This window comes from Gopherus evgoodei, chromosome 4, assembly GCF_007399415.2.
Source record: "Gopherus evgoodei ecotype Sinaloan lineage chromosome 4, rGopEvg1_v1.p, whole genome shotgun sequence".
Lineage (NCBI taxonomy): Eukaryota > Metazoa > Chordata > Testudines > Testudinidae > Gopherus > Gopherus evgoodei.
Window position 1 is genome coordinate 102035759 of NC_044325.1, and position 17665 is coordinate 102053423.

General features: G+C 36.9%; 1 protein-coding gene across 1 annotated transcript in view; it reads right to left on the reverse strand.

Annotated features, from left to right (window-relative positions):
• Positions 1–2578: 2578 nt before the first annotated feature.
• Positions 2579–17665, reverse strand: part of CTR9 (CTR9 homolog, Paf1/RNA polymerase II complex component) — a 28658-nt gene continuing 13571 nt past the window's right edge. The window contains exons 10-25 of the mRNA XM_030560360.1: positions 16943–17032; positions 16694–16822; positions 16388–16571; positions 15832–15920; positions 15377–15562; positions 15122–15209; positions 14716–14864; positions 11807–11923; positions 11504–11649; positions 8244–8315; positions 6575–6710; positions 6056–6196; positions 5514–5668; positions 5080–5176; positions 4589–4701; positions 2579–3797 (exon numbers count right to left, since the gene is read on the reverse strand). Coding sequence (XP_030416220.1) covers positions 3353–3797; positions 4589–4701; positions 5080–5176; positions 5514–5668; positions 6056–6196; positions 6575–6710; positions 8244–8315; positions 11504–11649; positions 11807–11923; positions 14716–14864; positions 15122–15209; positions 15377–15562; positions 15832–15920; positions 16388–16571; positions 16694–16822; positions 16943–17032 — 2337 coding nt within the window. The 3' untranslated portion in view covers positions 2579–3352. The remainder of the gene's footprint in view (positions 3798–4588; positions 4702–5079; positions 5177–5513; positions 5669–6055; positions 6197–6574; positions 6711–8243; positions 8316–11503; positions 11650–11806; positions 11924–14715; positions 14865–15121; positions 15210–15376; positions 15563–15831; positions 15921–16387; positions 16572–16693; positions 16823–16942; positions 17033–17665) is intronic.

Below are 17665 nucleotides of genomic sequence, written 5' to 3' on the forward strand. Positions count from 1 at the left end.
CAAGTGACACCATAATAGGACCTAATCACATCAGCCACGCCAAACATTTTCTGCATTTCCTTTCCCTTCAATTTATGACTGCTAAGTCCTTAACATGCAGGTAGCTGCTTTCTCTTTCATTCCAATCTCTTCTGGCCCCAATCTCCTCTGCTCCTGGTCCCTACCCCAAAAATATTTAAGATTTTAAGTATATTTACCTTAAATTGCTCCTTCTCAAACTTTTTCCTGCTGTGCACTATTTCTCAAGACAGAGATCTTCTCTTGGACTTCTATTTCTCAACCGCTGTACCCATTCCAAAATCAACACCTTCCCTGCAGCAACTATTGTCTTCGGTTATATCATAATAAAATATTAGGAAAGTGATAGGGGAGACTTGATGTGAGGACTGTGACTATTTGAGTATGTTCCCTCTATTTTGTATCCATGGTTTTTATTTCTTTTCCCTCATGCTGGAGGAACTTACATGTTCATATCAATTTTTTTCTTGCTGAATACAGCTCCAGTACTCTTTCCAGGCAACTTAGGCATTTAATGCTAGTTTTCCATGTGTTTGCTACTGCCATCCAATTTGTAGATCAGCACAGGTTCCACAGCACTAGAGCAATGCCATCTCAGGGAAGACCAGGCAGGTCCCTTGCTGTAAGTCACATGAGGCAAAGAACCTGCAGCAGAAAGTGCAGGGCAGCTTCACTTGAAATCAGTGGGGGCTTTTTTCCCCCATTATTGTCTGAGCACACTTCCACGTGAAGCAGCATGTGCAGCTATTCTGTGAGAGTCTTCAGCTCTATTCTCCCCCATGGAACATGGTATTGTTGAATGTATCTGAAGCCAGAGACCCCCAAAGCCAAGGCTCAGGGCAGAAGGTGCACCTCAAAATTTGCATACCCACAAGGTGCATTTTCTACTTGAACTAGCCCTACTAGTCTCAGGTACGTTAGTACTAAGTCAGGGGCTTAGGTACCATATCATCATGCCGATAAATTCCTTCGTATGAGGGAAGACAATTTGCATACCACACTTAGGAAAAAAAGGAGTCATGGGGATTCTCAAACCCATAACTGTTGGTAGAAATTTAGCTGCTGTCTCTGTATTTATGTTAGAGAAGGCAAAAAAAAAAAAAAATCAAAGAAAGGTGCTTTGCACTTGGAGCAGAATGGGGTAAGGTCTGTGATGGCCTTTAGTTCTTGGAGTTCATTTCACAGTCTCTGATAGCCCCGAGAAAATGCTGTCTCCAGCACTGACGGGCTTTACTCTTATTGTTGAGAGTTCCATTGTGCCAGAGGAGCATAAACTGCCTATCACAGTCTTCAGAGCTTTTAGATATCCTAGGCTCAAGCCCTGGAGAGCTCTGAAGATAGGGGCCACGACCTTAAACTTGATTTGAGATTCTATGGGAAGCCAGTATACAGGACAGGTCTGATGTGTTTGCAGTAACCCGTGTTGCTGAGGAGAAATGCTGCAGCATTCTGTATTAGATGGAGTTTCCCCAAGCGATAAAGAATTTATACCCAGATATACTGCATTGCTGTAATCCAGGTGAGAGATGACGAAGGCATGAATAACTGAGACCAGGGTCTTAGTCCACCAGACTAAGATGGTAGAATGTTACTTGGTGATGCTATGTGAGAGCTCAGCATCAGTGAAGAATGCATGCGTACTCCAACACTATGGACCGATTTGACCAATCGTGAGTGTCCATCTTCAACCAAGACTGCACTGTGTCTGCAACCTCTTCCAAATACTGTCCTCTACCCACCAGCGTCACCCTTGTCCTGCCCAAATTCTGCTTCTGCCAGTTGGTTTTCATCCAAAAACTGCTCTCATCCAAGCACTGGGCCATTTTGGTGGGAGTGGTATTGTTGTATGTGGTGAAGGATAGGTACTGCAGTGTATTATCTGCAAATTGCTGGCACCTGAGGCAGTGTCAATGACCAGTTCACCTAGTGGCTACATGTAGATGTTGAAAAGGACCAGAGAGAACTGATCCTTGTGGAACGACGTAAACGAGGAGTCTAGTGTGGAGATGCAGTTTCCCATCACTACTTGTTTGGTACATCCATCCAGAAAGGACTCAAACTATTTTAGTACATTACCCTGGACCCAGCACTTCTCTCAGGCGATATAGTCTAATATTATGAAGTTCTATACAATATACTTTGAGTGCCCATTTTGAGTAGGCCTTTAATACATGGTGAGGTTAGGGAATCAAATTGGTTTCCTTTTCCAAAGGATAGCTCAGCTCTCAAGTTTGGCAAACATTGCCACAACAACTAGAGTAGCAGATTGAAAAGTCTGGTTTTAGTGTCTATATACAATTTGGTTTGTACATGGTACAGACAATACTAGATGGAGCGTTTTTAAAACTCTTGAACGTGGGGCCATCTATTAGAAATTAAAAATGAACTTAAATATCTGGATTGCTGGCAAACTTAACTACATCTGAACTTCAAGATTTTCTGCTGCCACCATCATAATAGATTGCAGTGTGTTTGTTTCAATACTGATGGGTTTGGTAGATAGGCGTTTTTTGTTGTTTTTTTTTAAAAAGAATGAAGTAAAATAGATCACTCCAAAACAGATGGTAGTAACTACTTTTTATTATTGCAACATTGGCAGATCTTTTCACTCTACCAAATAAGAATACAGAAAGTTTTCTACATCTTTATTTTTCACCTGTCAACTTAATACATTTGCATATTATCTACATATATGTAATGTTATTTCATAAACTTTTGTTTAAACCTGCATCTTTGTTGCTTTTTATTTATTTTTTTAAATTGGTATATCAGGAAAACAAGCAGGCACAAGAAGGAAAACTTTCAAAACTTAGGAGTTGCATCACAGTAAACTTATCCTCTAACAGAAAGCAAAAAAAAACCACCATTGATCTCTATTCAGAGTGACACAAAGAAATAAATACCCAAAGTTCTTTGCACCATTCAATAAGATCTCATGAAGATTGGCCTGTACCTTTTTTGCATGTGGAAACATGGAACAAATACACCATAGTTTTAACCAACTCTTTGAACTTGGTGTTTTTGTTCTGCAGTATTTACATACACCCCACCCTCATTGTGTGAGTTTATTACCACACACTGTACAGCATCTGTGATCTTCAGCTATGTTAGCTTCAGTATAAAAATACACCATATACACCAACACAAACAGCCATTAATGCCTAGTAATGTACAGCTTGATAGAAAAAAAATCATATGAAGCAAGTTTCACAACAGTTTTACTAAAACATTAAGCTTTCTTTAAATCAGTTTTCAAATATAAAAATTGGATTTTCCTCCTTATAACTGAAGTATATTTAAAAAACAATTTTTAAAAAATGGCTGTAATTTAAATCTAATCACTATCATCTGATCCACCTTCTGATCCACGTTCAGACCCCTCAATGTTGGATGCCTCTGGTTCAGATTCATTGCCAGACTCTCTGCCAGAGCCTTCGTTGTCAGATCCTCTATCAGAATCTCTGTCTGAATCACCACTGCGAGAAGCTGGACGAGAGTCATTCTCTGACCCACCGGAGTGACTTCTTCCTGACTGTACAGAGTGGCTTCTCCCAGATTGCACAGACTCATTGTCAGACTGTTCTGAATCTGACCGTCTCTTCTTTCTGACTGACCTGTCACTGTCAGAATCCTCATCAGATGGATGAGCACTGGACCTCCGTGGACTACCTACCTCACTACCAGACTTGTTTCTGTTATCTGAATCACTGTCCGACATGATGTGTTTATTGTGCTGCTGTTCAGCGTCATCAGAATCACTGTTGCTGTTCCTGGCGTTTCTGTTTTTAAAAAAAAGCAGTATAATCAATTATTAAAGCCGCAAGCATTGCCTTACTATGATCAAGCGAGAATCCTGGATTTCACAGAGATGTTGACACTCCCACTGAGAAGGAGGAAAAGAAAAGGACACTCAAATAATTCAGAGAGGAAGATGGTATCTTGTATCATAGTGAAGTACTCACTATCTTCCCAAGTGCAGTGATTCCTAGTTTAGCTATGAAAAAGGGCATTTGGCAAATCTGTGTGAATCACCAAGGAAATATGGTAGAGAATGAAAGGTGAAACACAAAGAACCCATTTAGACTAACATGATAGTCCTGACTTGCTGAGATTGGAACCCTCCACTTCTCTGACATCACTGAAGCAGCAATACCAAAGGAGACACGAGCATATGCTTTGACTGAGAATGTTTTTTAGACCTCAAAAGTACACACTTTTTGAGCACAGTATTTCAAAGTAATGACTGTTGAATTTTTGTCTGTTTAACAATAATTAGTTTGTTAATTTGAGGAGTGTCAACCCTATAGTTATGTTAATTTAGATTTGGGACTAATATATACTTAGTTTTATTTTAATCATCTTCAAACATGGGTTTGCAACCTCAGGGACTGGATGTCAAGGGGTCACGATCTGCCCTTTACATATTGCTTATTTAGAGAATGGTGTCAGTTAACTAGGAAGGGTTGTCCCAATATGGCAAAGGTTGAAAGCCAATCTCAGAGCTTTTTCCAATCAGGTAAAAGTCAGCATTTGATTTTCAAAATGTACAAAAATCAATAAAGATTCATACCCATCATCAGCAATTTTGAGTTTATCCTCATCAGAAGAATCTTCACTAGACGAAATTATGGCTTTTGATTTGATCTTTCCCTTCATTGAAGGAGGCAGACGTTCTGGTTTCGCCTGTATGGGGAAAAAATGTGAAGTAATATTGCTTGTTCACTGGAGTAAAACTGATATCAATAACTGAGAGCTTAAAAGTACAGCTGTTCTAACATAACAGATAGCTGTTAGAAATAAGTCTAGTTTTCTACATCGATTTATAAATCTGGTCACAATTTATGTTCTGATTTCAAAATGGAAGAGGAGAGCTTCAGAAGCATCCCTGTAGCTACTGCTATATTAGGAGACATAAAATAAGGGGAAGTATGATGCATATTTGCCGCAGGAAGTATTTTCCATACTTCTCTCTACAGCAAATGTCACTTTACTGAATGCAGTCAAACTGTAATCTTTCAAATGTGAACAGGCACTATCAAGGCATTACACTTTTAAACTTACAGCCTTTTTCCTCTCTGCTTTGGGTAGACGTCGTTTTTTAGGTCTTGGGCCATTTTCATTTTCTTCATCATCAGTTCCATCGTCTCCTTTCTGGGGTCTTAAAACACAAAAATCAAGTCAAAATTAATATTTAATTCCTGCATAAACAGCGTATTATTTCCAACAGTGTCAAAGTATCAATGTGTTAACCTGACATTTCTTGTATTATAGGAATATGAACAGTTAGCATTTTGCTAACATTTACGTTTTATAACTGATGTGTATGGCCATTTACAACTGGGAACTTTCTTTTTTAAACAAAGTTGTAAGGGGGAGGGGAAAGCAAATTTACTTGGTCTTATTCTAACACTATCTGCAGGCACTTGTGTAAAGCATACTCTAAACCGATACTACAGAGTTACAAAAAGAATCAAAAAAGGTTTAAACTTAGTTACCTCCTCCTCTTTTTCTTCTTCCTCTCTCCATCTTCTTCTTCACCATCTTGTTCACTACCACTGCCTTTCCTCCTCTTTTTCTTTCTAGACACAGGCAGATCTTCGTCACTCTCATCATTGACAAACTCATCAAATTCTCCTCCTTTTCTGGAACGCTGCAATAAATTAAAAACCCACGCCATACTAGATTTGTAATCTGAAAACCAATCAACATATGGAGACTATAAGACTTTTCACAGTAATGCCCCAACTGTCCCATTATCTGTACAAACTTAGCACTAAGAAGCTGGTTCTTAAGATGAATATTAGAATATAAAATTCCACTCACTGCTGCTATTTGTTGGATAAAATATTCATTTTTGGTAATGTACTCTTGGAGCAATATATAAAATTTACCTTCCATCTCAAAGGTGTCTGCATGTCATTCATGAGCACTCTATAATGCCTCACTAAATGTCAGGTGCTGATTAATTCCTGTCTTAATTCTTGTCACAGAGTAACTCTACATTATAAAAAAGTGTGGAAAAAACTCCATTCTGTACCCTTCCGCCACCACGTTTCTTCTCCTTCGATCCTTCTACTTCTCCAGTGAACATCAAAATATTCTTGGTCTTCTCCACATACTGGGCTCTTTGTTCCAGAAGTTTCTTCTGTTCTTCTTTCTCTCTGAGGCGTTTTTCTTCCTGAACGAATCAGAACAAACTGACCATTACCAGGACCCTGCACTGGAGGCATGGAGAAGCAGCTACTGCTAGTGTAGTTCATAGATCACAGTGACTATGGATGGCTTGGGGTGGGAGAGGGAGGGGTGAATTCTGTTCTCCCAAACACCACTTTCACCCTTCCTTCCCCAAAGCCCAAATGAACAGGCTCCATAGAGGAAACAATTTCACCCCTTTTTACATATCCCTAAATTTTCAACCCCCTCTTTAAGTGCTTACATTAAAAAATTCACCTTGAATATTACTCCCCAAACAGTTTCTAGGTATCAACACAGAGCTATGGTGGAAAGCATACCCATTTAAAACACACATACACACAGTACTACAGGGAATATAAACCTGTTCTTTAAGCAGTTTTTGGCGGAGCAACTCCTTTTCTTGCTCTTGCTTGGCACGCAGTTCTCTCTCTTCTTCGTCCTGCTTGCGTGCACGAGCCACATGATACTGAGCTTGACTCAGTAAATCAGAGCACTGCCTATAACATTCAATGTTTCCAGTTAAAGGAAAGGAAGTTTCTAGGCACATCCTACATGCTAGAAAAAGAAACAGTTATAAAAAGAACACACATCACAATACTAAAGTTGTCCATATCACTGAACAAAATACAAGCCATTTGAAGTAACATAACTAAATGTTTAAATAATTCTATATACAATATAGATTTTTCCTTTTAAAATCCATTATAGTGGTATGACTTTTACTTCAGTTTATTCATTCATCTTCTGAGACATATGGATTTTCTAATTAGCTTTTTTAATTTAAGCCTGAGGAACATGTTTCCACACAGAATGCTACTCAAAGCTGTCTTGTTCGTTAAAAAGTTTAGCTACTTCAGTAAGAAAAAATCCTTAATATAAAGAGGAAGAGTCTTGAACTCATCTGTGCAGCTCCACAAATACCCCTTACAAAAGCACCTTGTATTTAAACAGCTGTAATTAACCTAATCCAAAAATATATTGAGAAATTAAGATTGTATGTTAAGGGCCCAGATTTTTTAAACTGATTTAGGACTAAATCTCGGTCAAAGTGATTTAAGCATATAAGAGCCTAAATTCCATCAACTGTCAATGGGATTTAGGCACTCAGGTGCCCTAAATCACATTTAAATATGAAATTTAGGCTCCTAACTAAATCAGACATGGCAATGCTGAGTGCAGCCCTGTCTAAATGCCTTTAAAAATCTGGGCCTAAGTGCTCAAACATCAGGAAATGAAGTATTAAGGGCTCTCAGTTCAACCCCCTTGTAAACTAGTGTTCATTGTGAAGTGACCTTTAATATTATGTTGACAAATAGTTTCTCAAATACAATGCAAAATATTTTTCTGCCCACAATTTTAGACATACCTATAACTTCTATTTGGTACTGTGGTCTGCACATGACAATCTGTGAAAGGCCTGAATTTGTAAGATGTGCAATGAATAAAGCCAAGTTTTTTCATTCATTCAATGTGCATCTTAGATATCTGTTTACTGCACACCTAAGCTAGATGGGCTCATATGCACAGTACTATATTATTTAACTTGGAGCCCTGATAAAAACAGCTAAGAAGCTGCATCCAAAGTACTGCGATTGCATGAACTCATTTTGAAGGCCTAACAACTTTTCAAATAACTGGTTTCACCAGCACTCAAAATGACTTCTCAGTGAAAGGTAGTTAGCTGCCAGATTTCATCTTCTGATCCCAAGCCCCATTTAAAAAAAGGTCAAAGAAAGGGGAAAATATTTGCCATTTAAAAAACCCCACAACTCATTTTCACAATGTTTTGCTCAAGCTTCTCAAGCTTATAAACAAATATTCCACCAGAGGGCAGACACCAGGCCTGGAGAGTTCTAACCTCTCAGCAGTAAATTTTGGAAGATTATGAGCAACTGAAAAAAGGAAATTCTAATGGAAATGCTCACAGAGCCTTATCTATAGTTATCACTATTCCCCCATGATGATAAACTGACAACTGAGTTTAGTTCTGGAAAATACTGTTTTAATCACAATAAAGGAATAATTTTTACCTGGCTTCAGTAGCAGCAAGAGCCAAATCAAATCTCATTTTATCTCCTACTTTACTTAAATAACTGAAGTATCTGGAGGGAAAATGAAAAACAAAAGCAGATTGAAATAGTGACATTTCATCTTATATTCCCTGTTTTGTTTTACTTAAACAAACACTCACCTAAACCAAAAGGGAACATGTCATTGCAAAATTTCATAACACTACTAATGTGATACGCTGACTTCTATATCTGTACACTGTGCATGGGCATTCTAGTACAAAAGAAAGCTACTATATTGAAATTTAAGTCTGATATCCCTAAAAAACACTCTTAAAATGATCACTACAATTATTATTGCTCTTTTCCACCTTTAATCCAAAAAATTTATAAAAAACACTTTATAGGCTTTGTGTAGGGACTGATTCACTCAGTGTGTAGGAATGTTTAAAGTGGAACATGGCAGTCTTCTAATGCTGCTGACACTATCAAACTGTTTACAACAAGTATGAAAAAAAAACTTCAGCCAATTGAAACTGCTGGGAAAATGTAGGTAAATAGAAAATTTGGCTGTGATAACTCAGGTGAACACCCTAACTATTGCAAAAAAAAAAAAAAAATGAGATAGCATCTTTTCAGCACAGCTGGTTTGGTTCTATTCTATTTTAAAGTACTCAAACAGAACTACATCTAACAATCAAGTCTTAGACCTTTTTAATTTAAAAATTAATTCTTAGAACTCCCATTAATAGAAGGTCAAACACAAATTCTCTATTTGCTTCTATACTGGAGGCAGGCCTAGTTTCTAGACACAGATGTGTCAGGTAGTTCCTATGTACTGTAATTCTCACACAGAAAGAAACTGAAGTCTCAGAAATAGAGAGCTCTGTTGGAGACAGCCTTGAAAATAATCTCTCCCCCCTTACAGATTCCCTCAGCTTTCCCAGGAATCTCAGTATCTGCTTCTTCTGCACCTGGCTAACCCAGTCCTGCTACCCTGCCATTCGTAGCCTCTGCTGATGACATCAACAAGAGGGAGTCTTTAAAACCTGCTCTGCTGGCTCCTGACTAAATATGTTGTTGGACTAGTCACACTTATCTGTTTTTCATTCTACTTCAGACTGTGGTGATCACTGAAACTGCAATGAGAAAGGGAGGAAAATAGAAAATATATATTTTTTCCTGATAAATCTCTGCCCTGGCCCAATTTACATGTTCTCAACAGAAGCACAGTTCTCAGAAGACGTAGGAACGCAAATGAGTGAGGACAGAGCTAGAGACCTATAGGTATAGCAATAGAGAAAGATTTCCCAACTCCATCCAAGATAACGTCTCAATCTGCAAGCAAGGATTTGTCTAGGTTTACTTGGTTTTGCCTCAGCACTGAGGGCTGGGCTTCATGATTTAGGAGTCCCTTCCAGCCCTACCTTTCTATGATTGAGAGGATTTCTATATTAGAACTTTTTTTTCTGTGCTAGAATGACCTAGCATTCTACTGCAAAGGAAAAACAAATACATTTTTTTCATAAGACACACAAGATTCAGATTCCACCCTCAGGTTTATCCTGACAGACATGTCATGAAATGTGTTGGAAGTCTGAATTCCCCCAGATTGGAGCATCAACTCCACTTAAAAAAAAAAAGAAAATCTGGCTAATTTATGGGTAATCTTAGAAGGACCGTAATACTTTAGTGAGTACAACCAAGCAGGATAATTTAAATTCCACAGCAATTCTGACAATTCAGTCATGTAATGCAAGCCATTTTCCTCAAGAGAAGAGATTACAGACTTTTTTACAGGACTTCTAAATGGAAATTTGACTGGATTTTTGTATTACAGCATGCAATACAATTTTGAAGTGATTGCTTGTGTAAATAACAGTTTTTTACTTTTTATTTGTGAGCAAAATAAATTAGAAGCCTTTATCCTGATGAAGTCAATACTAGGAGCAAGATATTTCTGGGCATGAATGAGGAAATAGGGCAAAATGGCTCAGACAAAGTAAGTTCCTGCTATAATAGAAGTTTGAAAAGAAACATCCACTAGGCAACTTTGCCTTGCATTTCAGAGTTGTGCTTAAGTAAGTGACAGCACAGACTGTTTGGAAGTATATCAGAATCCCTCATGCCGATATGACTGGCTGATCTTCCTCTAGTTGGTCTGACTGAGCAAATTCAATGGCAATTGATTAGTAACTATGAATGAGATCAGAATTAGAGATGTCCAGTGGCAAAGTGAAGCCAGGACTAGTAAAAAAAAAAAAAAAAGTACTCAATTTGTAACATTGGTTGATACCTGTAAACAAATTGCTATCTACATAAATGTCTCACTTCTGTAACTGAACAAGTCACTTTGATAGGTATACAGCTTAAAAGTGAAGAAAGACATTGCGGTTTGTTCAAGCAAACAAAAAAGTAACAAAAAGTTTGCCTGCCACCCAGTGTTTTGGAATATAAGGTAAACTGCTCCTTGAGATCTGTGACTGGAGTAGGTTGGCAGGAAACCAGGATATAAAACAAATGACTTCATCCAAGATTTTACAACCAGAATCTGCACTGGGAAAGTGGGCAGGAAGAAAAGAAAGCTGAGGAAGGCCAGCATTAGTTACCAAGGAACAGAATTAAGCCTTAATTCCTATGGCATGTTCAACTGATTATGCTCACAAGTGCTGACAGTTTGATTAATCTAATTACACACAGTTCTCTTTATTAAAAAAATACAGTTTGTAAGATAACTCATGAAGTCTGATTAATTAAGAGACTTTGAACAAGTTCATGAAATGGTTCCAAAGCTGGTAGTTTTGTTCTGTTTTGTTTTATTTTCACAATTTCTGCTTTGGTTGAAAATTTTAACCAAAATTATTTATTTTCAGTTAATGAATAGTGGTTTGTGATAGATTTCCCCGCCTCCTTCAATTGTGATCTTCTCCCACCAGAATGAACTACATAAGGTGGAGACATAAAACAAAAACAGAACTTCTTTGGAGATTAACTCATTAGCGTATCAGTATTTATGACATCAAAATTGGATTTGGAGCAAAGATTGGCAGATCACTTTCAACTAGGAATGTAAAGAGAGATGTAACTTTTTTTTTTTTTTTTAAACACAAGATTTTTACAGAAGACACTTTCACTCGTATCAAAATTGGAATTTAAGATACACACTGAGTATTTTCTAGAATAAAGTATTTTATTTAATAACATAGTTAAGTAAAACATACTATAGCAATTTAAAAAAAGGCATAAAAACTTTTTTTTTTTTTTTTACTGCATATTGTTACCTGTGGGCTAACTCCAGTTCTTTCACAGCATTTAGTACTTCCTTCAGGTTACTTTTTTCATCTTTCAGGACAGAGGTGGCTAGTCTCTGTAGCACTAGAGCCACATTAAACATAAGGACTGTATCACTGGGAGCTACATGTCTAGCCTGTGAATGAAATGCACATCTTTTAAATCGCAGAAAGTTATCAATGACATATGGATGGTAAGCAATTAAATGTACATTAATAACCCAATGATATGAAACATCATGCATTAAAAAATAAAATTACTTTAAAAACTGCAATATACATACATATTTTTACCTTCAGCAAAGTCTGTTTGCATTCCTGTAATTTGCCACATTTGAAGAGTGCTCGGGCCAAGTACAACAATACTTCAGTATTCTGATGCTTATAGAACTTTCTGAGGCAGTTTTCATACTGAAATGGAGAGATCAATTTACTAAAAAAAGAGATAGCGGCATTTTAAAGAACTCTTGTATCGCTTTTGTATTGCGGACAATTCCAAGTAACTTGGGTTCTATTCATGAGAGGTTTATTTCATTATTATTATTTTTTAAATAATTACATCATACTGTGTGGCTCTCTTCCACTTTGTTTACTGTATACCATTTTGAGTTCCCAGTTATTGTAAAAATTTGTAGGTCCCTCAAGACTCCTGCAAGTCCTTAGCTTAATACAATAGGATCCTACACATTTTGGAACGGACAACATTGTAAGCATGTACCATTCATTTACAGAAGTGGTTGCCTGGGGGTACAATGAGGTCTTCCGGGTGTACATCAACTCATATAGATATTTGCTTGGTTTTACAACAGGCTACATAAAAAGCACTAGCGATGTCAGTACTAACTAAAATTTCATACAGTGACTTGTTTTTACTGCTCTATATACTATATGCTGAAATGTAAGTACAGTATTTATATTCCAATAATTTTATCATATGGTAAAAATGAAAAAGTAAACAATTTCCAGTAATAGTGTGCTGTGACACTTTTGTATTTTTATGTCTGATTTTGTAAGCAAGTAGTTTTTAAGTGAGGTAAAACTTAGGGTAGGCAAGACAAATCAGAATCCTGAAAGGATACAATAGTCTGGAAAGGTTGAGAATCACTGATTTACAGTAACCAGAGTAAAGGTACAAATTGTGTAAGAAAAAGAATTGTTATAATAAGCATGTTCATTTAAGTTACGAAATTTGACATTCCCATTTTCTCTGTCTCTATTCATGTATATGTATTGCTACCATAACCTGAAATGTACTTGATGTACCTCTTTCACCCTCCTGCCCCTTCACTATAATTTGGGATGAAAAAGAACAATCAGTTTTAATAAATGCTTATCAAGTTAGTTCTATCCAGCTAATTTAATATTCTTTGGCACAGTAACTTATCTAAGTGTTGCTGAAGTGTAATGCAGGTACAATCAGCCTACAACTGGGCTTCATGCTGCATTTAGGGTTTTATTCTCTGTTTCCACTGGTCATTACCACCCTTTCTTGATCCAGTGGCAGGCTGTCATGTAACATGCCATTTCTCTTTTTCCCCTGCACACAAAAGTTATGCAGTTTTTCCTTGCTGTTTTTTTAATTGAAAAGCCTTGCATCATTTCTGATCATTTGTGGGAAAACCATTTGATTTGAACTTCTTCACTTTTGAACACTGGAGTAGAAAGCGTCTCAATCTCTATTAAATTGGCAGGAAGCACTACCCTCTGGGGTTGGACTGTGCTTTGTTTCTCAATTTCCACTTGTAGTTTATGGCCAAGGATTCTATATTCAGTGAGAAAGCTACCTTGGCTTTGCATATTTTCTGCAGAGAGTCAGCTACTGCAATAATTTTGTGGTTGTAGCAGGCTAAGTTGTTATATTTGATTTGCTCTTCCATAGACACCAATACTGGTGCTCTCTTAACGTGTTGTGCATTTTTAGTTCTGGGTGGAATTGTTTGTGTTGGCAAGACCACAGAGTGATAATGCACTTCTATTTGGATACGATCTTTTGATCTCCCTGTGCTTTGCAATGGAGGAACTCTGCTGTGCTGCTCTTAAGTTTAGCGTTCTTTTCTGCACGTTAGAAGCATACAGGTAAGTGACCCCCCAGTTTGTCCCTGGAGTTCTAGTGCTCATAGAATACCTGCAAAAATGTTGAGGTAAAGTTTCTATTAAGATTTTTGTCCCAAACAATACAATTGTCTGTTACAATAGGCTTGTGACTTCACTTTCATATAGTATAATTTGACTCCTACTGCTATCAAATAGTTTTATCGGTAGTTTAAATGGAGGAGTGTATCTAGTAGGTTTTTTTATGGCATATTAACTATGAAACCATATGGCATCGCTGTTTCTCGTAATGCTTTTATAGCCACTCTGAAGCTCCTGGGTGTGTTTATTCTAAGACCCACGTACACACAATTTAAGGAGGGTTCTATTTCCATGTCTCTAATAAAGTTTTTGTTTGTTCGGAGCTTGTCTCCAAAATATCATTCAGTTGAGTTTTGCTTGTTTTTGTTATTTTAAGTTTGACTTGTAGGGCACATGTTTTACAGTAGCAGTTTTCTAGCAGATGGATGTTTCTTTGGAAATGATTTTGTTTAGGCCATAGTTTACTAGATCCCCACTATACAAAAGGCATCTTCTCTCTTAATTATTTAGTATGACTCTTGAGTTTGTGGATTCGGCCAAAATAGTTGGTAGGATCAACTGTGTGAGTGTTGAAAGGGCAATGAAGTTATAAACGTTTTCCTGGTAGTTTTGAAAGTGTGTCACATACACGTAAGCAGTCAATCTGGGCCATGATTACAAAACTTTGTCATGAAGGAAAGACAGCAAACTGTACTTCTCTACTTCAGTTAGGTTCTCTTATAAATGACATAAAAGTGACTATGTTGACTGAACTACACACAATCAAAAATGCCTCCTAGTAGACCAAAACTCTAATCTATTTATATCTTAACTCTACTTAGGACAGCATAAAAAAGATAAATGTACAAGTTGATACATCCTTTGTTACTCTTGTCCACAGTTGGCAGTTCACTTCTAAATCTAGACATAAAATAGAAGTCCTTTTAGCTGCCAGGTTATTTTGAATAGGATCATAATTTGTTAAAACAGAATATTATTGAGAATAGCTGAAGCTGCCGGCAACGACCTCTAGCTATTCCTTTGCTACTTCATTCCAATATTTTAAATGGTTCAATGGTTATAGAGGTTACCATCTGCACAGCACTGATGTACTGCTTCTGTTCTACGTAGATGTGTGCCAAATTCAGCCACACATCACTGATATCTGCTGTTGCCTCTCTCACTTGGGCAAAAACATCACGAGCCTCACGGAAATATCCTTTGTGTGCCAATACAGCTCCTAAAGGGAAAGTTAAATGTACAGTGTAAGCTTCCAGGTTTAAATACTATCAAAGTTACCAGAATGATGTTAACAGAGAATTGAGACAATTAACTGCATGATATAGCAAGACATTCCTCCAGAGATCAGTTATGTATAGCCCCTGCAAAAAAACAAAAAAGATGCTTGAAATGCTCTACAGATTATATAGTAAAAGAGCTAAATCCAAGAACCACCACTAGTAAATTACTAAAGGGAATTTAAGTGTAATAAATCACCTATGCCATTAGCAGCATACAAATTCTTTGGATCATTTCTAAGTACTTGCTTGTAGATTGCTAATGCACGATCTTGATGACGCTTTTCCTACAAACATGAGTAAGAAAAAGATTAATCAATCATTCATCTGTTTGGTGACACAGTGCACCTAATATTTTACAACTGATGAACTTCCCATACAACAGAAAATACTTGCGCCAGGGTGGTCAAAGGTTAATGGCATACCAATGCACTTCAACCGGCGTGAAATTTACCTTCTCTCTATCCCTGGTGGGCTGATGCAAAGTTTGCAACCAGACATTACCAAGAGCCAGCATGGAGTAAGTGTCATTTTGCGTGGATGGTTGTTTCAATATCCTTTCAAATTTCTTCTGTCCTGGACCCCACTCTTGTTTAGCCAAGTGAAGATTACCAATTAAAGACCAAGCATCTGGATGATCCTGAAACAAATTCCATCGGAAGTAACTTAAGGACTGCTTTCACTTATCTGGGTTAGACATCTAAATACAAGCCTTAATCCTTGTATTATTACACATGTATTATATGGAAATAAATTACATTTTTATGTACAGAAAACAGAGCAGAGGAAGTTAACTAGAAGAAAGGACTACTTTGGAGAACTTATATATATTCATAAAAAGAGACAGTAATCCAGTGAATCTAATTTGAAATTTTAGTTCTAAATTAAACATTTAAGAGTCTCACTCACCTGATTTATTTGAAGTGCTTCTTTAAACCAATCAGAAGCCTCATAAAAATTGCCTTTATCTCTAGCCATAGCTCCTAAGCGCAAATAGCCTAAAAACAGAAAATGACTTTACATAATCAGCTCAAATAGAATAAATTAGGTCAGGTATGAATTTCACAAACTGTTTTTTTTCCTGATACATTTAGGATATCAAGCACCTAAAGATATTCTATATTTTTATTTCTACATATGGACACACATTACATATGATTTTTATTTAAATGCCGGAAAATATCTTTTGTTGGAAAGCTTATTCTATCTCTGACTATATCTTTTGTAAGTGTTAATAGTTAAAATTTGAACACACTCTAATTTGACTTATGAGCTATGCATTGAATAGAAGAAAGAAAAATTTAAAAGAAAGAAGGATACATCAGTTACACAAGACAATTGCTCAGCCTCCTGAAGTCTGTTATAAAACAAAAATCTCACAATACAAAGGGGCAAATGAGGGCCTCAATACAAAAATCTTTCAGTTTGAAGAGGATTGTTGAACCAAAATAGAAGAATTTCTTACAGTCAACATAGTTAGGATGTTCTCTTAAAATGTTTTTATATAGCTTTTCTGCTTCATGGAATTCACACATTGCCTCATATAATCTGGCAAGATTATAGGATGTTGTTACTGAGATAGCATTGTAGTAATGCTCATCATGTTCAGCTTCTGCCTTAGCACGATCCAGAGATGCCAAAAAGTATTTCTAAGGACAAAATAAAAAGAGAGAGGAACAGAATGCTTGGATGATTAAATAATTTAAAAACTCAGACTTTGGATAATTTCTTAAAATTAGGTTATTTAAAAAGTAGTAATGTGGTTTAGTACCTTTGCTTCACCTAGGTTTCCAAGCCTAAAATGGAGAGCACCCACATTATTCAAAATCTCTGGTGGCACATCAGCCTGCACTTTCTCCTGAAGGATGCGTGTTGCCGTTCCATAGGCTGAAAGGGCACCCTGTGCAATTGTAAGATTGAAGAAGTGGGAAGGAAATAGCAGGATGAGTTCTATGTATCACTTTGTAACTTAAACCAAGTGTACGCGTTACACAATGTCTCCATTTTACAGCATTAATACCTGTATGTCAGTCTGCTCAAGGATTTGCGCTAGTTCAATCCACGCTTCTACGTCATCTGGATACTGTTCTGTGACTTTCTTCAAGTGACCCTGAAAAAATCCAAACATTACTTATGCATGCAAAAGTTTAATATAAACTGTCAAAAAATGCACCAGAGTTGGTTTTTCAACGTGTTTAGGCTTGAAAGCAGTACATTTCTCTTCTGTAAAGATATAAAACCTCAAATGTATGCATATGACTGAGCATGTTAGGCAACAAAGCCAACCTAGTTCATCACTTAACTCAACACCATGTATTTTCCACCCTTCCCGCCCCCGACATTTAGTAAAACATGGGGAAAGCCCTCAGGGTTCTAGATATTCAGAAGGAATATAAACTTCTTCAAAACTATCACATTCCAACAACTGAGAAGTTAGCAGACTGATTTGCCATGAAACTTATTTTCAGTTCAGTCCCAATGTCTGTTTTCATTAAAGCTCAGCTCTGGGAAATGTCTGTGTTCCCTACCAAAAACATAGTATGTCATGATAGAAAGATATTATATACTGTTAAATTACCGATCAGTAAACCAAACCATGTTAACATACTGCCATTCAAAACTTGAGGGAAAAGCAGTGCTGACTAAACGCAAAGAAAATCAGTAGGAAAAGATCTAAGCATCAGAAAGATAAACAGACTTAAATTTTAAAAAATGTTGTATTGGTATGTGACAGTGTCCTTTC